We start from the raw sequence: 26,455 nt of genomic DNA, 5'->3' as shown, positions 1-26,455 counted from the left end.
AGGTCACGAACGGCGTGATAGGCCACACTGCGCGAGATACTGGTGGATGTTAAGGATGTGGCAGAGAGATACTCGCCTGCTGGGGTAACAGCATATCTGTGGAAAGGTTCAGGATGGATAGGAAAGATTGACACGTTTTAAATCTTTGAAACTTTTAAGCTTGAAGCTTTTTTGCTTGAAACCTGTTTTTCCCTTTCAAGTCCTATTCAATCAACAGAACTGCTAAAGACTTTTCTTGGCGTAGACGTCTGTCTTTCTCCATCTTTGGGAAGAGGATGCTATCTGAGGGATAAGAGATTTGAGGTCTGCTTTGAAGCCTTTTGAGGAGCTTGGGGGGAGATGACATTTCAGATTGCAGGTCGATGGGTGAGTTACATGGGTTCTTGAGATACATTAAGAACCCATGTCCAAAACGGCACCCTATTCCCTATGTAGGACACTGTGTGTGTGAGAGAGTGTGAGTGTGTGTGTGAGAGAGTGTGAGTGTGTGTGTGAGAGTGTGAGTGTGTGTGTGTGTGTGTGTGTGTGATGGTATGTTAATTCCCCCCAACCCAGAGGAGGAGCAGGGATTAGGTAGGCCTATCTTCCAAGGACACCCTTTCAGGTGTGTGCGCGTGTGTGACTCTCTCTATTCCCCTTTGCGTTCTTTAATCCTGTGAGGAGCGATAGTCTCATCACCCCGAAACCTCCTCAAACAAACACACAATACAGTTTCTCCTTTGTACAACCCTTTGAATTTACCATCAGATGCCCTTCATTTCCCCCAGCCCTGAGTTGTGTCAGCTACCTTAAAGCGTCCTAAACAATGCTGTTTGAAGACTCTGTTCTCTATCTGTGGGTGAGGATCTGCTGCAGGATGGATCTACTGTGATATTATACAATTACCAAAAATACAATATATACATTGAGTACACCAAACATTAGGAACACCTTCCGATTATTGAGTTGCACCCCTTTTGCCCTCAGAACAGCCTCAATTCATCGGGGCATGGACTACAAGGTGTCGAAAGTATTCCACAGGGATGCGGACCCATGTTGACTGCAATGCTTCCCACAGTTGTGTTAAGTTGGCTGATGTCCTTTGGGTGTTGGACCATTCTTGATACACACAGGAAACTGTTGAGCATGAAAAGCCCAGCAGCATTGCAGTTCTTGACCAAACCGGTGCGCCTGGCACCTACTAACATACCCTGGTAGCCATTATTTTGGCTACCATAGCCATGCCTCATAGGATGACATTGTTCCCATCCATAGAGCACGAGTGGTCACTGAATGGTTTGATGAGCATGAAAACGTGGAAACTATATTCCACGGCCGTCTCAGTCTCCAGATCTCAACCCAATTGAACACTTATTGGAGATTCTGGAGCGGCGTCTGAGACAGTGTTTTCAACCACGGTCAAAAAAACACAAAATTATGGAAATTCTTGTGGAAGATTGGTGTTGCATCCCTCTAATTGAGATCCAGGCATTTGTGGAATCTTTTTTTAAAGCTGTTTTGGCTTGTGGTGGCCCAACATGTTGATGTATTTTGGTAGTTTTATTTTCACATACACCAGATAGGTGCAGTGAAATGTGTTGCTTAACAGGGTCAGCCATGTTAGTACGGCACCCCTGGAACAAATTAGGGTAAGTGTCTTGCTCAAAGGCACACCGAAAGATTTTTCACCATCTCGGCAAGGGTATTCGAACCAGTGACCTTTCAGTTACAGGCCAGACGCTCTAACTGATATAATATAATATTATAGAAGTATCACAGAGACAAAAGAAGAAGAAGGGTTGGTCTGTTAAATGCCACAGAAGCTGGACACTACGGGGCGATTTCGCCAACACATATTACGCCTAATCCAAGACTAAATTGCACTTTTAAACTGGACTAACTGAAACTGAAATGGTTGAAAATAGTCTCAGATCTGCCCTAGTCTAGATTGAAAAAGTCTGATTTCCAGAAGGACGATTAGAGTTAATCTAGATCTATTAAAAGGAAACCTGGCCATCTGTTGGGGCGGTATGCGAATTGGAGTGGGTCTAGGGTGTCCGGAGGATACTGTTGATGTGAGCTATGACCAGCCTTCAAAGCACTTCATAGCTACCGACGTGAGTGCCACGGGGCGGTAATCATTTAGGCAGGTTACCTTCGCTTCCTTGGGCACAGGGACTATGGCGGTCTGCTTGAAACATGTAGGCATTACAGACTCGGTCAGGGAGAGGTTGAAAATGTCAGTGAAGACACTTGACAGTTGGTCCGCACATGCTTTGAGTACATGTCCTGGTAATCCTTCTGGCCCAGCGGCTTTGTGAATGTTGACATGTTTAAAGGTTTTGTTCACATCGGCTATGGAGAGCGTTATCACACAGTCATCCAGAACAGCTGGTGCTCTCGTGCATGCTTCAGTATTGCTTGCCTCGAAGCGAGCATAAAAGGCATTTAGCTCATCTGATAGGCTCGGTGTAACTGGGCAGCTCATGTCTGGGTTTCCCTTTGTAGTCTGTAATAGTTTTCAAGCCCTGCCACATCCGACGAGCGTCAATCTTAATCCTGTATTGACGCTTTTCTTGTGTGATGGTTCGTCTAAGGGCAGAGCAGGATTTCTTATAAGCGTCCGGATTGGTCTCCCGCTCCTTGAAAGCGGCAGCTTTAGCCTTTAGCTCGATGCGGATGTTGCCTGTAATCCATGGCTTCTGGTTGTGATATGTACGTATAGTCACTGTGGGGACGACGTCATCGATGCACTTATTTATGAAGCCGATGACTGAGGTGGTATACTCCTCAATGCCATTGGATAAATCCCGGAACATATTCCAGTCTTTGTTAGCAAAACAGTACTGTAGTGTAGCATCCGCGTCATCTGACCACTTCCGTATTGAGGAAGTGATACTTCCTGCTTTAGTTTTTGCTTGTAAGCAGGAATCAGGAGGATAGAATTATGGTCAGATTTGACAAATGGAGGGCGGGGGAGAGCTTTGTATGCCTCTCTGTGTGTGGAGTAAAGGTGGTGTAGGATTCTTTCCCCTAGTTGCACATGTGACATGCTGGTAAAAATGTGGTAAAACTGATTTAAGTTTGCCTGCATTAAAGTCCCCGGCCACTAGGAAAGCCACTTCTGGGTGAGCATTTTCTTCTTTGCTTATGGCCTTATGGAGTTGGTTGAGAGCGGTCTTTGAGCCAGCTTCGTTTTGTGGTGATAAATAGACGGTTACGAATAATACAGATGAGAACTCGCTTGGTAGATAGTGTTTCTACATCTTATTATAAGGTACTCCACCTCAGGCGAGAAATACCTCGAGACTTCTTTAATATTAGACGTTGCGCACCAGCTGTTAGCAAACAAAAAGACACAAACCCCCACTCCTCATCTTACCAGAGGTAGCGTCTCTGTTCTGCCGGTGCATGGAAAATCCAGCTAGCTCTATGTTGTCCATGTCTTCGTTCAGCCACATCTCGTTTAAGCCACATCTTAAACATAAGATGTTACAGTTTTTAATGTCCCGTTGGTAGGATAATCTTAATCGTAGAGCATTTTATTGTCAAAAAATTTCACGTTAGTGAGAAAAATGGAAAGCAGTGGGAGTGGGAGTTTACTCGCTCGCCTCCGGATTTTCAGAAGGATGCCTGAACTTCGACCCCTTTTCCGGCGTCTTTTCTTCACACGAAAGGCGTGGATCTGGGCCTGTTCCAGTGAAAGCAGGATATCCTTCTCGTCGGACTAGCAGGACTCGTTAAAGGAAAAAGTTTCTTCCAGTCCGCAGTGAGTAATCGCTTTTTTGATGTCCAGAAGTTCTTTTTGGTCATAAGAGATGGTAGCAGCAACATTATGGACACAATATGTTTAGAAGTAAGTTACACAAAAAGCAAAAAAATAACAAAATAGCACAATTGGTTGGGAGAATGTAAAACATCAGTCATGTTCTTCGGTGCCATCTTCATGTACGTTAAACCTTTAAACAGGTCAACATTCACAAGGCCGTAGGGCCAGACGGATTACCAGGACGTGTAGTCCAAGCATGCGCTGACCAACTGGCAATTTTCAACCTCTCCCTGTCTGAGTCTGTAATACCAACATGTTTTAAGCAGACCACCATAGTCCCTGTGCCCATGAACACTAAGGTAACTTGCATAAATGACTACCGACCCGTAGCACTCACATCTGTAGCCATGAAATGCTTTTAAAGGCAGGTCATGGTTCACATCAACACCATTATCCCATAAATCCCCAACAGATCCACAGTTGACGCAAACTCTATTGCTCTCCACACTGCCCTTTCCCACCTGGACTAAAGAAACACTTATGTGAGAATTTTTTCACCTTTATTTAACCAGGTAGGCAAATTGAGAACACGTTCTCATTTACAATTGCGACCTGGCCAAGATAAAGCAAGAGAATGCTGTTCATTGGCTACAGCTCAGTGTTCAACACCATAGAGCCCTCAAAGCTCATCACTAAGCTAAGGATCCTGGGACTAAACACCTCCCTCTGCAACTGGATCCTGGACTTCCTGACGGGCCGCCCCCAGGTGGTAAGGGTAGGTAACAACACTTCTGCCACACTGATCCTCAACATTGGGGGCCCCTCAGGTGTGCGTGCTCAATCCCCTCCTGAATTCCCTGTTCACTCTTTGTTTACATACTGTGTCCCACTGTGAGGTGGGTGTGGATGTGGGTGGGTTTGGGTGTGGGTGAGGGCGTGCGTGTGTCTGTTTCGATAAAGAATTAACACAGCATTGTACCACCACATCTAATGACCTAAATTAGTGTGACGGACATAGTGCATTAGGCCAGTGGGATTGTGAATAGAACTGCGTCGCTTCCAGCTCTGACATGGATTATAAGTTGGCTGCTGAAACATTACATCTCTCTCTCTCTATTCAATACATTCACACCAAACAGCAGTATGTACTGTAGACTGCCTCACCATTGCTCCAGGGTCAGCTGTTTATCCATCTACCTAATGGTTAAGGTTAGATGTAGGCGAGAGAATCTGACCCTAGATCTGTGGTTAAGGCCAGTGTCGATCTCGAGCCACAGATAATGATGGTACTGAGGACAGGTGTGGTGTTCCTTTACAGCCAAAATCAGATTATCAGGACATGATGTATTCCAACGACCTGAGCATGATGGATGCAGTCTAATCCCCTCCAGGTAGACAGGGATGGAGGGATAACTGCAATTATGTACTAAAACTAAACCAATTAAAACGTTGTGTAATAAAGACATCAAAGTCAGTGGGAAATGTCTGTGGACATTTGACTTCCAGGACATATATCTCTAGAATTCCACACCTAACCAGCAACTGATTTTGACAGAGTGACCATTCTTCTGTACCATGACAAGAACTCTTAGAAATTAATGAATAGAGCAAGCTCAAATCTGTCCATAGAAGACATGGAGACATTGTGAGATAAGCGACACATTGATTAGAGAGGAGGACGTGTTGTTGTTGTACGAGGAGAACTGTGGAGGTTAAACTACGCCAGGAACAGAGAAGATGCTCCACTGTCCACACAAGCATTCAAATGTAGAGTTCACAAGGTTTGTTGGTGGTAGATGAAATCAAATGCAGATCCTTTATACACGCACAGAGGAATCACAAACAGTAGCCAGTCTCTAAAGCGAGTGCATCGATCAGAGAATTTTGCTTTAGAATATGGAGGTGAGGGGTAAGGGAATAACAGATGTAGAATCAAAACATTGGGGTCAAGCCAGCTGAGAAAAAGTATATACATTTTAAATTACAAAAGAAAGATCACACATTCACACCTTTGAACAATCAATGGTTATGCTGCTTTGTATGTGTATTTTTTGCAGGCAGGTCAAATTGTGCTCAGCTCCTGGTTGTATACGTACGATTAGAACGGCTTCTCTTTCCTACCTGCAGTATCCTTAGATCTGACATGATCAGAGAATGCCTTAGATCTGATATGATCAGAGAATGCCTTAGATCTGACATGATCAGAGAATGCCTTAGATCTGACATGATCAGAGAATGCCTTAGATCTGACATGATCAGAGAATGCCTTAGAACTGTCATGATCAGAGAATGCCTTAGAACTGACATGATCAGAGAATGCCTTAGAACTGACATGATCAGAGAATGCCTTAGAACTGACATGATCAGAGAATGCCTTAGAACTGTCATGATCAGAGAATGCCTTAGAACTGTCATGATCAGAGAATGCCTTAGAACTGTCATGATCAGAGAATGCCTTAGATCTGACATGATCAGAGAATGCCTTAGATCTGACATGATCAGAGAATGCCTTAGAACTGTCATGATCAGAGAATGCCTTAGAACTGTCATGATCAGAGAATGCCTTAGAACTGTCATGATCAGAGAATGCCTTAGAACTGTCATGATCAGAGAATGCCTTAGATCTGACATGATCAGAGAATGCCTTAGAACTGTCATGATCAGAGAATGCCTTAGAACTGTCATGATCAGAGAATGCCTTAGATCTGACATGATCAGAGAATGCCTTAGATCTGTCATGATCAGAGAATGCCTTAGATCTGACATGATCAGAGAATGCCTTAGATCTGTCATGATCAGAGAATGCCTTAGAACTGTCATGATCAGAGAATGCCTTAGAACTGTCATGATCAGAGAATGGCTTAGAACTGTCATGATCAGAGAATGCCTTAGATCTGACATGATCAGAGAATGCCTTAGAACTGTCATGATCAGAGAATGCCTTAGATCTGACATGATCAGAGAATGCCTTAGATCTGTCATGATCAGAGAATGCCTTAGAACTGTCATGATCAGAGAATGCCTTAGAACTGTCATGATCAGAGAATGGCTTAGAACTGTCATGATCAGAGAATGCCTTAGAACTGTCATGATCAGAGAATGCCTTAGAACTGTCATGATCAGAGAATGCCTTAGAACTGTCATGATCAGAGAATGCCTTAGAACTGTCATGATCAGAGAATGCCCTAGAACTGTCATGATCAGAGAATGCCTTAGAACTGTCATGATCAGAGAATGCCTTAGAACTGTCATGATCAGAGAATGGCTTAGAACTGTCATGATCAGAGAATGCCTTAGAACTGTCATGATCAGAGAATGGCTTAGTTGAGAGGGAATGTTAAAAGGAGAAAATATTCCACAGCCACGATGCACAATCGATAGAATCATACTCAAAAGTCTGAACAAGCAGCACAGCTCCAGTAATGGCAGTAGCAGTCTCACAGTAGGGGCTCCATTCCACCTTTGCTAAACGGCTCTCCGCCTCGTTCTAGAATGTTGTGTTTAGGGGCTGGCTGTCTCCTGATAAAGTATCAAAGCACTGCCGTGAAACAAATCACAAAACAAGACGTGTCTATCAACACTAGACTTTTACAATGGGTCATTTCCTGTCCAGAGAGGAAGTGGAATGCAAACATTCACTAGTGCAGTGGTCGTTAGACTGAAATGGATACGGAGTCTCCTTCCTCTGGAGTCTGGACAGTCTCTGTGGTGATGTAAAGGAGTAGGATAAAGTTGACCCTTGACAGACAGATCAAAGCTCCTCTCTCCTTACCTCTCTGACCAGCTGTTTCTGTAGCAGGAAGGAGACGCATAACCATGAGAGACAGGATGGGAAGTGACTGATGGGTGTGACGGCACACACAGGATTTGAACCAATTTAAAGAGAGGAGTTAGTGCTGGATCAGAAATGTGTGCACCCTCAGGATCCCCCAGGGAAAAATGGAAAAACAGTAGATTAGTTGCCAGTGCTGAGTGGTGATATTACCTTAGCTATAAACACAAACTCAAGGCTGTAACAGTTTGTTCTTCCAGAGGTAATGAGAGAACAGAAATCTGGAGAGAGAGAAAGACAGATGCAGAGAAAGAACATTGCCGTCCCAGATGGACTGGGAACCATGTGGCATTCCCGGGAACAGGAATGGGACCATGGTCTGGTTCAGCCAGGATGTGTGTGTGTGTCCCAGCTGATCTCTGGTGCCAGATATGGGGTTACAGAAACTCCCCACTCCCTGGCTATTTATACAGGAGATACACTCACTGACGTGGATACTGTAAATAAAATCAAATGTATTTAAAAGAATGCATAAACCTAGCCTAAAACCCCAAACAATGAAGACCCCCAGTCTCAGTTTCTCTAACACTTTCTGAGAAGGGGGGGGTCTACAAAGCCAAATAGACAGGGAACACTACATCTTGGAGTAAATCTATATAATAGTGCATGTTAGAGTCCTGACAGGGGACAGCGCAGTCCTGACTCTGGTCCTGACTAGTCAGGTGCAGACCTTTCTCCCGGTTTCAGGGACATGTATAAGAGGTCAGTCTTATCTTGCTCTCCCAAATACATAGGAAGGCGGAGATATATAGGCCTAATCTTAACCCCAACCTTTTTAATCTGGTTCCTGTTTAGTAGAGTTCATTGTTAGCTTGGGGATTTACTGTGGCCAGTACTGATACATACAAAACACTTCACAGGTAGTAAATCCAGACAGTGGTGATTGATTTGAATGGAACGACTACTGGGGCGAGGGGGTCAAAACATTGTTAACAATAAGACAAGCCATAAGGCTGCTGAATAACTAATCAAATGGTCACTGGTCTATTACATTGCCTGCCCCCTCCCCCCCATTTGTTTTGTACACAGCTGCTACTCGCTGTTTATTATCTATGCATATTCACTTCACCCCTACCTACATGTACAAATCACCTCTAACCTGTACCCCGGCACACTGACTTGGTACCGGTACCCCCTGTATATTGCCTTGTTATTGTTATGTTACTTTAGTTTATTTGGTAAATATTTTCTTAACTCTTCTTGAACTGCACTGTTGGTTAAGGGCTTGTAAGTAAGCCTTTCATGGTAAGGTCTACACTTGTTGTATTCGGCGCATGTGACAAATAAAGTATGATTTGATATTGTTTGGAGTAATTGGGGCTGTTCCTGTTCCTCCATCCCCCTCCCTTTGTGGTTCCAACTCCAACTTCCTGTACCCTCAACAGCCCCCCTGGATGCTGTTAACGATAAAAGACAGGAAGAGGAAGGAATCTTCCTATCGTCATCTAACCAAGTAAACTAAAGCGTCCAGCCTGTATCACAAAAAATATCTAGGGGAAAGACTACTTTTGAATTCCACAGAATCATCTGGAGTGGAATGTATACATCTCTCTATTAGAAACAGCATGGACTATCAGGAGTGATAAAGAACAGAACACTTGGAATACTCCCCAAATACACCAAACACTTTAAAACACTGTTTCCAGGAAACAAATGAGCAGGAAAAAACCTTGACATCCTTTCTAGTACTACTCTCAGTGGATTCATCATTTCCCAGGAGGTCCAGCGTTTCACTCACTTACATTCTGGCATAAAAGAAAGGAAAACATAGTGTTTCTCCTTTTTCCACTGATGATGCGGTGTGTAAAATAGCAGAACTAGGAACCTTCAGAAATAAATGCAAATAAACACTAAACAAGATCTCCTCTCAAAAAACAAATTTTAATTCAAACAAAAAAGTTCAATTATTAACAAGTTTAAAAAACAGTGATTTAGTTACATAAATAAATTGATATTGGTGTATCAAATCTGAATTTTAACATCATGAGCAATGTTGACACGGTTGAAGAAGTACAATCGTTTACCTATCATAATAAATAAAATGGAACATGAATGATATGTCTCTGGACAAACCTCTAGAGGAGGAGGGGACAAGAGACACTAGACAATGTTTCTGCACCCAAAAACAAAAACAGAGGAGAAGGGCTTTTTAAAGCACAAAACACAGAACCATTCAGCTAAAAATGAAAGACACTAAAAGTTGTAACCAAAGTTGGTTGGCTTTTTCATTTCAATTAACAAAGTTTGGTAGTCAGAACTCCCGTTTGGTTGTTTTAAAGCGTTAAGACAAGGCAAGAAAGAAGGCTGTTCTCGTTGAATAATTCTAGAGAGATAACTAAAAAGTTAAAAAAGGAGAAACATATAAAAAAGCGTAACAAAACAAAATTGAACAGTCAAGACCAACATAGCAACTTTCTGTCCTGCACAAAGTCAAGGAGTCGACAGAAGAGGCCATGTTGTAGGTTTCTTGTAGAGGCATGGACATGTTTTCATTTGTTGTTGTGCATATAATGGAGATGATTTTTTGTGACTTGATGCGTGAACAAACCAAATTTCACCACAGAGTATTACTATGCTAATTATTAGTAAAAAGTCAGGGATTTTGTCGGATCTACATTTCACGGCTTCGTAGGCACTGGGCCGGAGTTCTCCACTTGTAATGCTAAGGCTCACTGATCGGGCTCCTGGGCAGTTTCTCTCTCTTCTCTTTCTCTCCTCTTATACCATGGTGCCCAATACAACTGTGTTCAACTGGAGGATACATATATTTTGCTGGTCCACACAAAATACAACATCCATGTCCTTTTTTGCAAACAGCCGGTTCCTGTCAAGCAGTCCAGTGGATGTCAGTCTGTCTGTCTCTCCGGGGTCGCCCAGCTAACAGTCCTACTGAGATGACCCCTAACCTTTGACCTTTGTCCTGGCCCCTGATGACGCAACGCGACACGTTTTAAAAATCCTTCTGATATGTTTTGGTTATAAAAACCATGGTACTGCAGCTTCAAGTATTTTGCATTACATAGAATATGATTTAATAAATTAGTTAACGTATACATTTGTTTTCAATATTCAGACATATACTATCATATATACAGTACAATAAAATGCTCTCATTCTCTCTTTTTTATTTTCCTTTGCTTTTTTTGTTGAGAAATCCCTGAGAATGTATGTTGACAGTTGCTAAGTTTCCACAAGCGCAAGCACTATGACAGTATAATTGTGTTTTTCTGCAAGTGTGTGTTTATAGGTTGTTTCTGCAACTGCATGAGTTTGAGTGTGTCCGTTACTATGTGTTTCTATGTGTGTGTGTGTGTGTGTGTGTTTCTGCACGTGTCTAAAGCATCAGGGTAAACAACACTGCAAAGCAACAGCAAACAGTCAGCCTGGAGTTGGTGATCTCTATTACTAAAGCCACAGCAGACAGTCAGCCTGGAGTTGGTGATCTCTGTTACTAAAGCCACAGCAGACAGTCAGCCTGGAGTTGATGATCCCTGTTACTAAAGCCACAGCAGACAGTCAGCCTGGAGTTGGTGATCTGTTACTAAAGCCACAGCAGACAGTCAGCCTGGAGTTGGTGATCCCTGTTACTAAAGCCACAGCAGACAGTCAGTCTGGAGTTGGTGATCCCTGTTACTAAAGCCACAGCAGACAGTCAGCCTGGAGTTGGTGATCCCTGTTACTAAAGCCACAGCAGACAGTCAGCCTGGAGTTGGTGATCCCTGTTACTAAAGCCACAGCAGACAGTCAGCCTGGAGTTGGTGATCCCTGTTACTAAAGCCACAGCAGACAGTCAGCCTGGAGTTGGTGATCCCTGTTACTAAAGCCACAGCAGACAGTCAGCCTGGAGTTGATGATCTCTGTTACTAAAGCCACAGCAGACAGTCAGCCTGGAGTTGGTGATCCCTGTTACTAAAGCCACAGCAGACAGTCAGCCTGGAGTTGGTGATCCCTGTTACTAAAGCCACAGCAGACTGTCAGCCTGGAGTTGGTGATCCCTGTTACTAAAGCCACAGCAGACTGTCAGCCTGGAGTTAGTGATCTGTTACTAAAGCCACAGCAGACAGTCAGCCTGGAGTTGATGATCCCTGTTACTAAAGCCACAGCAGACAGTCAGCCTGGAGTTGGTGATCTGTTACTAAAGCCACAGCAGACAGTCAGCCTGGAGTTGATGATCCCTGTTACTAAAGCCACAGTACAGTCAGCCTGGAGTTGGTGATCCCTGTTACTAAAGCCACAGCAGACAGTCAGCCTGGAGTTGGTGATCCCTGTTACTAAAGCCACAGCAGACAGTCAGCCTGGAGTTGATGATCCCTGTTACTAAAGCCACAGCAGACAGTCAGCCTGGAGTTGGTGATCCCTGTTACTAAAGCCACAGCAGACAGTCAGCCTGGAGTTGGTGATCTGTTACTAAAGTCACAGCAGACAGTCAGCCTGGAGTTGGTGATCCCTGTTACTAAACCCACAGCAGACAGTCAGCCTGGAGTTGGTGATCTGTTACTAAAGCCACAGCAGACAGTCAGGCTGGAGTTGATGATCCCTGTTACTAAAGCCACAGCAGACAGTCAGCCTGGAGTTGGTGATCTCTGTTACTAAAGCCACAGCAGACAGTCAGCCTGGAGTTGATGATCTCTGTTACTAAAGCCACAGCAGACAGTCAGCCTGGAGTTGATGATCTCTGTTACTAAAGCCACAGCAGACAGTCAGCCTGGAGTTGGTGATCCCTGTTACTAAAGCCACAGCAGACAGTCAGCCTGGAGTTGGTGATCTCACTTACGAAAGAGAAATAAAACAAGAAATTGTGGACTGAACTGGATAGTGAACTGTTTGTGTTGTTATTTAACTGTTAACACACACTGACTACACTGAGTGGGGGAAGGAGGGGTGAGGAAGGGCTAAGGACAAGGGGGGAATAAAGCTGGGTCCGTATGAGGTACTGGTCACGTCTGATGGAGTTGCTCTGTTTGGTTTTAAGCCTTGTTTGTCTCATTGTCTCTGAGCTGTGAGCATTTAACAGAGGGGGACAGGAGTGCTATGTGGACATCTCGCCACTGGACAACATATACTCAGTGTAAAAAGATTTTATTTTTCTCTTTAGTTCTCTCTCTCTTACACTCTTTCACACTGTCTTTATACATAAAGGGACACACACACACTTCCACAACATGACAATTTTCTTTTTTGTTTGCTTGTTTGTGAACTAAATAGGGTCTATACACATTAATACCGATGTGGCCTTTTGTTGTTTTCAGGTTTTTCTTTCACTTTTTCCGTCACTTTTTAAGTTAAAAGGGATACAAAGGCAGAATCAAGTAAAAGGGGGCGTGATCGCTCTCAATCTTCATCTCAATAGATCCATCGACCAATCACAATAGTTTTTAAGTTTAGTCTTTCGTTAACCGAACCTCTCCCGTACAAGCATCATGAGTTTCTTCTTGCCCTTGTAGATCTGTTTGAGGTTGTCTATGAACTGGGTAAACTGGATGTGTCCGTCCTGGGCCATGAGGAACGTCTCTCTGGCCTTACTAAGGAACTCTATGAACTCGCTGTAGTGGCGCGGGCTGATGTGCGTGAGGCGAGAGTGCGTGGTGTTGATGTAGGCTCCGATGGTGGCGTCCAGCAGTTGCCTGAGTGGAGCCTTGTCCAGCGACATCAGCTTCCCAGAGTTCCTGCGGCTGTGCAGTGCCACCATGCCCGGCGTGGTCAATGTGCACCGTCTCAAAATGTCTGACAGCACAGTGGCGCACTTCACACTTTTCACCACCAGGGGGATGACTGCAGCCAGCTCATTCTTCCCCAGAGAGTGACTCAGAGCACAGGCCCACAGCACGTCGTTGATAGCCGGGTGGGTGTCCTGGTTGTAGCTGAGGTTAAGGTGGGCCATGGCTAGCGTGGCCAGCTTGTATGCCCTCATGGGATATCCTCTGTGCTCCATGTACCTGGCTATCGTAAAGAGCTGTGTGTAGCTCATCCCCGTGACGGCCGCGTCCAGAACGATCTGGTAGGCCGTCTCGAAGGCGATGTGGTCCTTCTCACAGAGGGTGAGTGCGGAGAGGGAACAGTTCTGGGGGTCCTTCATGGCACACTGCAGGGCCAGGGTCCGGGCGGAGGAGGCCAGGTTCTCCTGCTGATGACAGTCCAGGTGCAGGCGGACGATGGTGGTGTTGGACATGACGGTGGTGGCCACAATGCTGGTGGCCTCGGTCGGGGTGAACAGGGTGAACCAACTCTGCATGATGCTGTCCAACGCATACACACCTAGAGCAGTGGAGAGCAGAGGAGAAGCTGGTTAGGTCATGGAAATATGTTCTACACACACACATACAGTGGGGAAGTCAAGGAGTTTCCTCGTTTAAGTGAGTTAACAGTTTTTCAGAATTTAGCGGGATCACCAGCAGACCCTGTCATAGCATCAAGAAAATACCTAGATTTTGCCTTCTTTATTCCTCCGGTCCATTTATTTCTCAATTGCCTAAAAAGCAGCCAATCATCTGTTTCACCAGTTTTCTACAGTTGACACCACAGTTGACATTATGCACAATGGAAATGGGAACCAATTCAACAACAGGATACTTATGTTCTGCAGCCACACACACTGGAAAACAGCATTAGAATAGTAACTCACCAACTTCTGTGGCACAGGTGACCAGCCACCGTACCATCTCTCTCCTCCTCCAGTTCAATGTGGACAGAGTCATTCTCATCACCTTCAGGGGAGAAAGGAACAGGTACAGGTTAGAGAGGTGTGTTTGTTTGCTTGTGAATATATATATATAACAAAAGCACCCCAAAAATTATAAAATGTCCCTTTTCAGGACCCTGTCTTTCAAAGATAATTTGTAAAAATCCAAATAACTTCACAGATCTTCATTGTAAAGGGTTTAACTTCTTATGGCTGGGGGCAGTATTGAGTAGCTTGGATGAATAAGGTGCCCAGAGTAAACCGCCTGCTACTCAGGCCCAGTTGCTAATATATGCATATTATTAGTAGATTTGGATGGAAAACACTCTGAAGTTTCTAAAACTGTTTGAATGATGTCCGTGAGAATAACAGAACTCATATGGCAGGCAAAAACCTGAGAAAAAAATCCAACCAGGAAGTGGGAAATCTGAGGTTTGTACGTTTTCAACTCATCGCCTATCGAATATACAGTGGGATATTGGTTATATTGCACTTCCTAAGGCTTCCACTAGATGTCAACAGTCTTTAGAACCTTGTTTGATGCGTCTACTGTGAAGGAGGGAGGAATGAGGGCTCTTTGAGTCAGTGGTCTGGCATAGTGCCATGAGCTGATCATGCGTGTTCACGTGAGAGAGTTAGCTTGCGTTCCATTGCATTTCTGAAGACAATGTAATTCTCCGGTTGGAACATTATTGAAGATTTATGTTAAAAACATCCTAAAGATTGATTCTATACTTCGTTTGTCATGTTTCTACCAACTGTAATATGAGTTTTCGTCTGAACTTTCGCATGGACTTGCCCGCGCGTCGTGAGCTTGGATTGTGTACTGAACACGAACAAAAAGGAGGTATTTGGACAAAAATGATGGACTTCATGGAACAAATCAAACATTTATTGTGGAACTGGGATTCCTGGGAGTGCATTCTGATGAAGATCATCAAAGGTAAGTGAATATTTATAATGCTATTCTGACATCTGTTGACTCTACAACATGGCAGATATCTTCATGGCTTGTTTGGGCTCTGAGCGCTGTACTTAGATTATAGCATGGTGTGCTTTGTCCGTAAAGTTTTTTTGAAATGTGACACAGCGGTTGCATTAAGGAGAGGTTTATCTAAAGTTCCATGTATAATACTTGTATATTTTATCAATGTTTAATTATGAGTACTTCTGTAAATTGATGTGGCTCTCTGCAAAATCAGAGGCAAAACATTACTGAACATAACGCGCCAATGTAAACTGAGATTTTTGGATATAAATATGAACTTTATCGAACAAAGCATACACGTATTGTGTAACATGAAGTCCTATTAGTGTCTTCTGATGAAGATCATCAAAGGTTAGTGATTAATTTTCTCTATTTCTGCTTTTTCTGACTCCTCTCTTTGGCTGGAAAAATGGCTGTGTTTTTCTGTGAATAGGTGCTGACCTAACAATGATATGTTGTGCTTTCGTCGTAAAGCCTTTTTGAAATCGGACACTGTGGTGGGATTAAAAACAAGTTTATTTTTAAAATGGTGTAAAACACTTATGTCTGAGGAATTTTAATTATGAGATTTCTGTTGTTTTGAATTTGGCGCCCTGCACTTTCACTGGCTGTTGTCATATCGATCCCGTTAACGGGATCCCAGCCGTAAGAAGTTAAACACTGTTTCCCATGCTTGTTCAAAGAACCATAAACAATTAATGAACATGCACCTCTGGAACGGTCGTCAAAACACTAACAACTTACAGATGGTAAGCAATTAAGGTCACAGTTATGAAAACGTAGGACACTAAAGAGGCCTTTCTACTGACTCTGAAAAACACCAAAAGAAAGATGCCCAGGGTCCCTGCTCATCTGCGTGAATGTGCCTTAGACATGCTGCAAGGAGGAATAAGAAATGCAGATGTGGCCAGGGCAATAAATTGCAATATCCATACTGTGAGACGCCTAAGACAGCGCTACAGGGAGACAGGACGGACAGCTGATCGTCCTCACAGTAGCAGACCACGTGTAACAACACCTGCGCAGGATCGGTATATCCGAACATCACACCTCCGGGACAGGTACAGAATGGCAACAACTGCCCGAGTTACACCAGGAACGCACAATCCCTCCATCAGTGCTCAGACTGTCCGCAATAGGCTGAGAGAGGCTGGACTGAGGGCTTGTAGGCCTGTTGTAAGGCAGGTCCTCACCAGACATCACCGGCAACAACGTCGCCTATGGGCACAAACCCACCTTCTCTGGACCAGACAGGACTGGCAAACAGTGCTCTTCACTGACGAGTCGCGGTTTTGTCGAAGTAATGAGCATTACACCGAGGCCTGTACTCTGGAGCGGGATCGATTTGGAGGGTCTGTCATGGTCTGGGGCGGTGTGTTACAGCATCATCGGACTGAGCTTGTTGTCATTGCAGGCAATCTCAACGCTGTGCGTTACAGGGAAGACATCCTCCTCCCTCATGTGGTAGCCTTCCTGTCTAGGACCTGTTGGATCGGAGGGTGAGGGCTAGGGCCATTCCCCCCAGAAATGTCTGAGAACTTGCAGGTGCCCTGGTGGAAGAGCGGTGTAACATCTCACAGCAAGAACTGGCAAATCTGGTGCAGTCCATGAGGAGGAGATGTACTGCAGTCCTTAATGCAGCTGGTGGCCACACCAGATACTGACTGTTACTTTTGATTTTGATCCCCCGTCTGTTCAGGGACACATTATTCCATTTATGTTAGTCACATGTCTGTGGAACTTGTTCAGTTTATGTCTCAATTGTTGAATCTTATGTTCATACAAATATTTACTTATTTTGTTAAGTTTGCTGAAAATAAACACAGTTGACAGTGAGAGGATGTTTCTTTTTTGCTGAGTTTATATGCAGTTGAAGTGGGAAGTTTACATACTCTTTTGGCTGGAGTCATGGTTAGAGTCATTAAAAGTCATTTTTCAACCACTTCACAAATTTCTTGTAAACAAACTATAGTTTTGGCAAGAGGGTTAGGACATGTACTTTGTGCATGACAAGTAATTTCCAACAATTGTTTACAGACAGATTATTTCACTGTATCACAATTCCAGTGGGTCAGAAGTTTACATACACTAAGTTGACTGTGCCTTTAAACAGCTTGGAAAATTCCAGAAAATGATGTCATGGCTTTAGAAGCTTCTGATAGGCTAATTGACAACATTTGAGTCAATTGGAGGCGTACCTGTGGATGTATTTCAAGGCCTACCTTCAAACTCAGTGCCTCTTTGCTTGACATCATAGGAAAATCAAAAGAAATCAGCCAAGACCGCAGAAAAAAAATTGTAGACCTCCACAAGTCTGGTTCGTCCTTGGGAGCAATTTCCAAACGGCTGAAGGTACCACGTTCATCTGTACAAACAATAGTATGCAAGTTTAAACACCATGGGACCACGCAGACGTCATACCGCTCTGGAAGGAAACCCGGTCTGTCTCCTAGATTTGAACGTACCTCGATGCAAAAAGTGCAAATCAATCCCAGAACAGCAGCAAAGGACCTTGTGAAGATGCTGGAGGAAACAGGTACAAAAGTATCTATATCCACAGTAAAATGAGTCCTATATCGACAAACCCTGAAATGCCCCTCAGCAAGGAAGAAGCCACTGCTCCAAAACCTCCATAAAAAACCTAGACTACATTTTGCAACTGCACATCGAAACAAATATCGTACTTTTTGGAGAAATGTCCTTTGGTCTGATGAAACAAAAATAGAACTGTTAGGCCATAATGACCATCGTTATGTTTGGAGGAAAAAGGGGGATGCTTGCAAGCCGAAGAACACCATCCCAACCGTGAAGCACAGGAATGGCAGCATCATGTTGTGGGGGTGCTTTGCTGCAGGAGGGACTGGTGCACTTTACAAAATAGATGGCATCATGAGGCAGGAAAATGATGTGGTTATATTGAAGCAACAGCTCAAGACATCAGTCAGGAAGTTAAAGCTTGGTCGCAAATGGGTCTTCGAAATGGACAATGACCCCAAGCATACTTCCAAAGTTGTGGCAAAATGGCTTAAGGACAACAAAGTCAAGGTATTGGAGTGGCCATCAAAGCCCTGACCTGAATCCTATAGAAAATTTGTGGGCAGAACTGAAAAAGTGTGCGCGAGCGAGGAGGCCTATAAACCTGACTCAGTTACACAAGCTTATTGCACCAACTTATTGTGGGAATCTTGTGGAAAGCTACCCGAAACATTTGACCCAAGTTAAACAATTAAAAAGGCAATGCTACAAAATACTAATTGAGTACATGCAAACTTCTGACCCACTGGGAATGTAATGAAAGAAATAAAAGCTGAAGTAAATCATTCTCTCTATTATTCTGACATTTCACATTCTTAAAATAAAGTGGTGATCCTAACTGACCTAAAACAGGGAATTTGTACTAGGATTAAATGTCAGGAATTGTGAAAAACGGAGTATAAATGTATTTGGCTAAGGTGTACGTAAACGTACAACTTCAACTGTATGTATGTATGTATGTATGTATGTATGTATGTATGTATGTATGTATGTATGTATGTATGTATGTATGTATGTATGTATGTATGTATGTATGTATGTATGTATGTATGCATGCATGCATGCATGCATGCATGCATGCATGTATGCATGTATGTATGCATGTATGTATGCATGCATGCATGCATGCATGCATGCATGTATGCATGTATGCATGTATGTATGCATGTATGTATGTATGTATGTATGTATGCGTGTATGCATGCGTGTATGTATGCGTGTATGTATGCATGTATGCATGTATGTATGTATGTATGTATGTATGCATGTATGTATGTATGTATGTATGTATGCATGTATGTATGTATGCATGTATGTATGTATGTATGTATGTATGTGTGTACACTACCGGTCAAAAGCTTTAAAACACCTACATTTTAAAATAAATTCACACAGTTTAATGTCTAAACGTTCTCAAATTAAAGCATAGAACAAATAAACAAAAAAATTGTAATGTAATCGTTTTGTTTAACAGAACGCAATCTACATTTGACTCAGTAGCCACCTTTTGCAGACATAACAGCCGAACATACTCGTGGCATTCTTTCTACGATGGAAATCAAATATTGTTCGGAAATTCCTTCCCAACACTGTTGCAGAAGTTCCCACAAATGTGTTGCACTTGTAGGTTGGTTTACTTTCATCCTTCTGCCCAGTTCATCCCAAACCAGCTCGATGGGGTTTAAGTCTGGAGATTGTGCTGGCCATTCCAGGATTTGAAGACTACCGTCTTGTTCTTTTCTTCTAAGGTAGTTCTGACATAGCCTGGAGGTATGTTCTGGGTCATAATCTTGCTGTAGGATGAACCCCTGACCAACTAGACGTACACCAGAGGGTATAGCATGGCACTGCAAAATGCTGTGGTAGCCGTTTTGGTTCAGGGTGCCACTCACTCTGTGCAAGTCGCCGACTCTGGAATCAGCAAAAGAGCCCCAAGACCATCACGCTTCCTCCTCCATGTTTGACAGTTGGTGTCACACACTGAGGAACTATCCTTTCGCCTACTCAACAACATACAAAAACCCTGCATGGTGAACCGAAGATGTCTTCAGTCTTCAGTAGTCCACTGGCAGTGCTTCATGGCCCAGGCAAGCCTCTTTTTCATATTTAGCAATGGATTTCTTACCGCCACTCGACCTGTCAAACATTCAGCTCGAAGTCTTCTCTTCACAGTTGAAACTGAGACTTGATTACATCCACCAGTGTTAAGCTGTGCTTGAAGTGAAGATGTTGTCCTGTGAGTCGCCTATCACCCAAGCTGTTGACTCTAAGAAACGTGTCTTCTGATTATGTTGTGGCTTTGGGTCTGCCAGACCTCTTCCTGTCAGAGTTTCCTCCAGTTTCCAAGTGCCTTTTGATGGTGTAGAAAACTATACTCACTGACACCTTGGCTTTCTTTGCAATTTATCGAAAGGAAAGACCTACACTTAAGGGTTATAATGGTCTGTCTTCCTTTGTTAATTGCATTTGTCTTACCATTATGATAGCAATATACTACTTCCTGTAGTACAATACTGTCCAAATAATGCTTAAGAGGGTGTAGTAACAGTCTGTACCAACACCGCTTTAATACAGACACATGTAGGAATTGTTAGCACCAACTTTCAAAGCTTAATTTACTTCCATCGCTGCAGAACAGCTGTGAGTTGTTAACCAATTACTTGTTCCCTGAAAAAGGCCTTTTTAAATAACTGTGAAATGTACATTATTTTTCCGTTTTTGGTAACCTAAACTTTTTTTAAACCTCTGGCAGTTTACCGCTTACCTTTGTACCATTTCAGGTTATTCACTGGACTTGAACTGCTTAAATGTCTATAAAAACGGGGAAAATTTGGGTGGCTAAAACATTTGACCGGTAGTGTATATGTTACCTGAAGGCCCAGCTCCAGTGAGACTTTAAGCAGTGTGAGGTCTGGCAGGCTGTCCATCAGAGTAGCGATCTTGAAGGCATCCTGAGCCAGTTTGAAGATGTGAGACGAGGAGTGGATGTTCTTCTGGATGGACTCTAACACCGTTTCTAACTTACGCCCATCGCCTGAGAGACAAAAACCCAATATAAAACCACCTATTTGCAGAAAAGTTCGTAAACATTATTGTCTGAGCATGTGTGTATTTGTGTTTTTGTACGGTGTGTGTGTTTGTACATACAGTACGTTTGTTTGTGTACGTACCTTTGGCTGCGGTAAGCATGGTGGAGGCCAGTTCACATTGTTGTGACTCTATGTGAGATAGAGTGAACCAGCGAGGGTAGCGGTTAGGGACCATAGATACTATATGGTGAGGTCTGGATAGATCACCTGATGGAGCTGTGGTTTCCAGGACCGGTAACCTAAAGACACACATTTAATACACCGATGTTTAATATAACTGTTTTGCTTCTAATAAGGAAGCATGGGCCTTAAGGGGTCTTCTAAGGCTTATGGGAAATCCCGGTCTCTCTGCAAGATTCAGTGTTTCTGTTAAAGCAGAGTTCAGAAATAGAAAGTCTTAATGCCACTGATGCTGATATCTGATGCTGATTCTAGACTGTGTTGTTGAAAATAAAGATTTAAATATAATACAATTCGGAGGAGTTTAACATGGGCAAAATTAAATAAAGTTGTAAACGTTTCATAAGCCTCTCAATGGTCAGAAAGATACCCAAATGAAAACCCACGTCATAAAATAGTGTACAAAACATTATGGACACCTGCCCTTTCCATGACAGACTGACCAGGTGAATGCTGGATTACTGATGCCACCTGTTAAATCCACAGTGTAGATGAAAGGGAGGAGACAGGTTAAACAAGGATTTTTATGCTTTGAGACATGGATTGTGTGTGTGCCATTCAGAGGGTGAATAGGCAAGACAAAAGATTTATGGGCAAGACTAAAGATTTAAGTGCCTTTGATCAAGGTATGGTAGTAGGTGCCAGGCACACCAGTTTGTGGAAAGAACTGCAACGCTGCTGGGTTTTTCACACTCAACAGTTTCCCGTGTGCATCAAGAATGGTCCACAACCTAAAGGACATCCAGCCAGCTTGACACAACTTTTAGGAAGCACTGGAGTAAACATGGGCCAGAATCCCTGTGGAACCCTTCGACACCTTGTAGAGTCCATGCCCCAATGAACTGAGGCTGTTCTGAGGGCAAAATGAGGGGGTGCAACTCAATACTAGGAATGTGTATTTAATGTTTTCTACACTCAGTGTATACCTCTCTACCAATATATATACACACATACATATACACACACACACATATACACATGCATGCATACATACATACACACACACACTAAACAAAAAAAGAAATGTCCTCTCACTGTCAACTGCGTTTATTTTCAGCAAACTTAACGTGTGTAAATATTTTTATGAACATAACAAGACCTAACTGAGACATAAACTGAACAAGTTCCACAGACATGTGACTAACAGAAATGGAATAACGTGTCACTGAACAAACGGGGGGTCTAAATCAAAAGTAACAGTCAGTATCTGGTGTGGACACCAGCTGCATTAAGTACTGCAGTGCATCTCCTCCTCATGGACTGCACCAGATTTGCCAGTTTTTGCTGTGAGATGTTACCCCACTCTTCCACCAAGGCACCTGCAAGTTCCCGGACATTTCTGTGGGGAATGTCCCTAGCCCTCACCCTCCGATCCAACAGATCCTAGACGTGCTCAATGGGATTGAGATCTGGGCTCTTCGCTGGCCATGGCAGAACACTGACATTCCTGTCTTGCAGGAAATCACACACAGAACGAGCAGTATGGCTGGTGGCATTGTCATGCTGGAGGGTCATGTCAGGATGAGCCTGCAGGAAGGGTACCACATGAGGGAGGGTGTCTTCCCTGTAACGCACAGCGTTGAGATTGCCTGCATGACAACAAGCTCAGTCCGATGATGCTGTGACAACGCCCCAGACCATGACGGACCCTCCACCTCCATCACCCCTGGTGAGACAAAACCGCGACTCGTCAGTGAAGAGCACTTTTTGCCAGTCCTGTCTGGTCCAGCGACGGTGGGTTTGTGCGCATAAGCGACGTTGTTGCCGGTGATGTCTGGTGAGGACCTGCCTTACAACAGGCCTACAAGCCCTCAGTCCAGCCTCTCTCAGCCTATTACGGACAGTCTGAGCACTGATGGAGGGATCATGCGTCCCTGGTGTAACTCGGGCAGTTGTTGTTGCCATCCTGTACCTGTCCCCGCAGGTGTGATGTTCGGATGTACCGATCCTGTGCAGGTGTTGTTACATGTGGTCTGCCACTGAGGACAATCAGCTGTCCGTCCTGTCCCCCTGTAGTGCTGCCTTAGGCATCTCACAGTATGGACATTGCAATGTATTGCCCTTGCCACATCTGCAGTCCTCATGCCTCCTTGCAGCACGCATAAGGCACGTTCACGCAGATGAGCAAGCACCCTGGGCATCTTTCTTTTGGTGTTTTCCAGAGTCAGTAGAAAGGCCTCTTTAGTGTCCTAAGTTTTCATAAGTGTGACCTTAATTGCCCACCGTCTGTAAGCTGTTAGTGTCCTAACGACCGTTCCACAGGTGCATGTTCATTAATTGTTTATGGTTGTTTGAACAAGCATGGGACACAGTGATTAAACCCTTTACAATGAAGCTCTGTGAAGATATTTGGATTTTTACGAATTATCTTTGAAAGACAACGGGACGTTTTTTTTTTTGCTGAGTCGATATATAAATAAAACTGTATTATTCAACCATTCTCCTGAACTCATTTTCAGTGCTGTTTAATTATTTAATAAAGATTCCAGTGAAAAGGGAGCTTTGTGATTAAACAGCACCCAGGATAGCTTCCTGTCTCGTCACAGACACACACACACAGAATTTGAGACTCAAATGAGGCTGAGCTCCTTTTTCAACTGAAGTGTTATTTTCTGATACAGGTTTGTGTGTGCGTTTTGTACTCACCTCATGGCTCTCAGTGCAATTTTGTACGCCAGTTCAGCGTCGTGAGGTAGTAGGGAGGTGAAGAGATACTTGGCGAAAGTATGCATGGGAACACTCTCTCTGTAGAGCAACTCTCCTAGACCACTGTATGGACCAGCTACAGGAGACAGAATACAGGGTTAGGGAGTAGAGGTAGAGAGGTAGAGAGAGAGGGTGTGTGTGTGTGTGTGTGTGTGTGTGTGTGTGTGTGTGTGTGTGTGTGTATCTCCCCCTCACCCTCTAGCAGGAAGACTGCTTGCTTGCGGAAGATCTTGACCAGGGCATCGTTCAGTTCCACTTCCTGGAGCTTGGCCAATAGCTGCTCTTCGTTGCGACACACCTTCTCCTGGGCGTATAGGCCGTCAGGCATCACCCTCTGCTGCCCTAAGCCAATCAGAGCCGTCTCTACAGCCAGTGCTATGAACGATTGGCCATCGTCCAGGAAGTGTTGTGCTGTGAAGAGGTGGGGCTCCAACCTTTTGGCTGAACTCACAGAGCCTGTAGACAGAAAGAAACAAAAGAACAAAAGAAACCACATAAAAAAACAGCACTTCTTTGAAATGTCACCAAATCTAATAGAGAGAAACAGCAAGGTTGTGGATCAACCCATCAGATTCAATACAGCAAGGTTGTGGATCAATCTGTCAGATTCAATACAGCAAGGCTGTGGATCAATCTGTCAGATTCAATACAGCAAGGTTGTGGATCAACCCGTCAGATTCAATACAGCAAGGTTGTGGATCAATCTATCAGATTCAATACAGCAAGGTTGTGGATCAACCCGTCAGATTCAATACAGCAAGGTTGTGGATCAATCTATCAGATTCAATACAGCAAGGTTGTGGATCAACCCGTCAGATTCAATACAGCAAGGTTGTGGATCAATCTATCAGATTCAATACAGCAAGGCTGTGGATCAACCCGTCAGATTCAATACAGCAAGGTTGTGGATCAATCTATCAGATTCAATACAGCAAGGCTGTGGATCAACCCGTCAGATTCAATACAGCAAGGTTGTGGATCAATCCATCAGATTCAATACAGCAAGGCTGTGGATCAACCCGTCAGATTCAATACAGCAAGGTTGTGGATCAACCCGTCAGATTCAATACAGCAAGGTTGTGGATCAATCTATCAGATTCAATACAGCAAGGTTGTGGATCAATCTGTCAGATTCAATACAGCAAGGCTGTGGATCAACCCGTCAGATTCAATACAGCAAGGCTGTGGATCAATCTGTCAGATTCAATACAGCAAGGCTGTGGATCAACCCGTCAGATTCAATACAGCAAGGTTGTGGATCAACCCGTCAGATTCAATACAGCAAGGTTGTGGATCAATCTGTCAGATTCAATACAGTAAGGTTATTATAGTAAATTAAAACTGAAACTCAACTGAAATATAAATAATTAACAAATCTGTAATTTAAAAAAATAAAAAAACACTTATTATCTTTGACTCGAAAACAAAATAAAAACCCTCTTGAATTATGTTCAGTTTTAGTTTGCGAGGCAAAAATCGAATGGGGTTGTCAAGCTTTTTTTCTAATGGGGTTTTCAAGCTTCTGAATCTGGCGGGGCACATTGAGATTGACTTAATCATTTACAGATAGACTCATCGAGATAACGAGCAGCCACGCAGAGATTGGGAACATTTGAGTGGCAAGGCTAAAGAAACCAACTGTAGACAAAAGTCAAGGAGTGGAGTCGGGGGAGGTGACTCTGCAACAGTCGGACACTAATGTGGTTTTCTAACAGCAAGGCTCAGATCAACATGGCAGTGTTGCCACTGTTTATAAAATGTTTTTCTATATGATGTCCCACCCCCATATTACACACTGAAAACATAATATTATTATGCATGTACACCTTGCAGAATCAGTTAGAGAGAGCCTCAAATCATATTTATTTGTATATATCCACTGTACACATAAATTAAGGAAAATTGGTTGCTGTTTCAGTCATGTGTTTGGTCACGTTCGTGTGGGTCAAACAAAAACAGCCTAATGATTAGTTGACAATAGAGCCTCCCACCGTGCAGGCGATGGCTGCAGGATGAAGTCTGTGAGGAGCAACTGCAGAAACTTGCAATCGACTGCAGTCAAAACTTCACCTTTACCTACATAATTTTTGTAAAGTTCATGCAGTCGACATGTCTGACAATTTTTCCCCCCAGAATGCAACACACTTTAAAAATGCACCGACTTGACAAAAGTGATCTGCTCCAATGAGCACGATGCAAGACCGAGTATCTGCGCATATGCACCGGTGGGCTTCACGCTGCTATAACCTGGTAGCTACTGGACCAAAACAGTGAAGAAGTTTAGCTTCGCGCTTCAATGCTCCTGGTTGCTGACCCACTACTAGGGTTTACTTAATGTATCTAGGTTATCTCACTGAGTATACCTTTAAACCTAACCTATGACCTGACCCATCACCTTATACATTACTGCCCCACAGTGGCAAGAAGTGACATCCCCCCACAAACAGTGTATTGGATAGGCTTCTTTCTGTCACTAACATAAAAACTAAACACATTTTTATAAAACTTTAAATAAAGACAAAGAAAGTGGATCTGAAAACAAACTAAAACTAAACTGAATTTCAAATAAAACCTTAAAAACAAATAGAAATAAAAACACAAAACTATAATAACCTACAATACAGTCACCTCCATTATTATGAAATTAGCTCTGCGCTGTCCCAGAACACTACAACATGCCATTTCAGTGATGCAGAGC

General features: G+C 43.5%; 1 protein-coding gene across 1 annotated transcript in view; it reads right to left on the bottom strand.

The window, feature by feature from the left end:
* Positions 1-9,442: 9,442 nt before the first annotated feature.
* Positions 9,443-26,455, bottom strand: part of LOC129811948 (zinc finger SWIM domain-containing protein 6-like) — a 66,815-nt gene continuing 49,802 nt past the window's right edge. Inside the window, exons 9-14 of the mRNA XM_055863743.1 lie at positions 23,953-24,213; positions 23,698-23,833; positions 20,953-21,110; positions 20,653-20,816; positions 14,203-14,284; positions 9,443-13,835 (exon numbers count right to left, since the gene is read on the bottom strand). Coding sequence (XP_055719718.1) covers positions 12,973-13,835; positions 14,203-14,284; positions 20,653-20,816; positions 20,953-21,110; positions 23,698-23,833; positions 23,953-24,213 — 1,664 coding nt within the window. The 3' untranslated portion in view covers positions 9,443-12,972. The remainder of the gene's footprint in view (positions 13,836-14,202; positions 14,285-20,652; positions 20,817-20,952; positions 21,111-23,697; positions 23,834-23,952; positions 24,214-26,455) is intronic.

Source organism: Salvelinus fontinalis, chromosome 2 (genome assembly GCF_029448725.1).
Source record: "Salvelinus fontinalis isolate EN_2023a chromosome 2, ASM2944872v1, whole genome shotgun sequence".
Lineage (NCBI taxonomy): Eukaryota > Metazoa > Chordata > Actinopteri > Salmoniformes > Salmonidae > Salvelinus > Salvelinus fontinalis.
The sequence above is the reverse complement of the archived record's forward strand: the minus strand, read 5'-3'. Positions and strand labels throughout refer to the sequence as shown.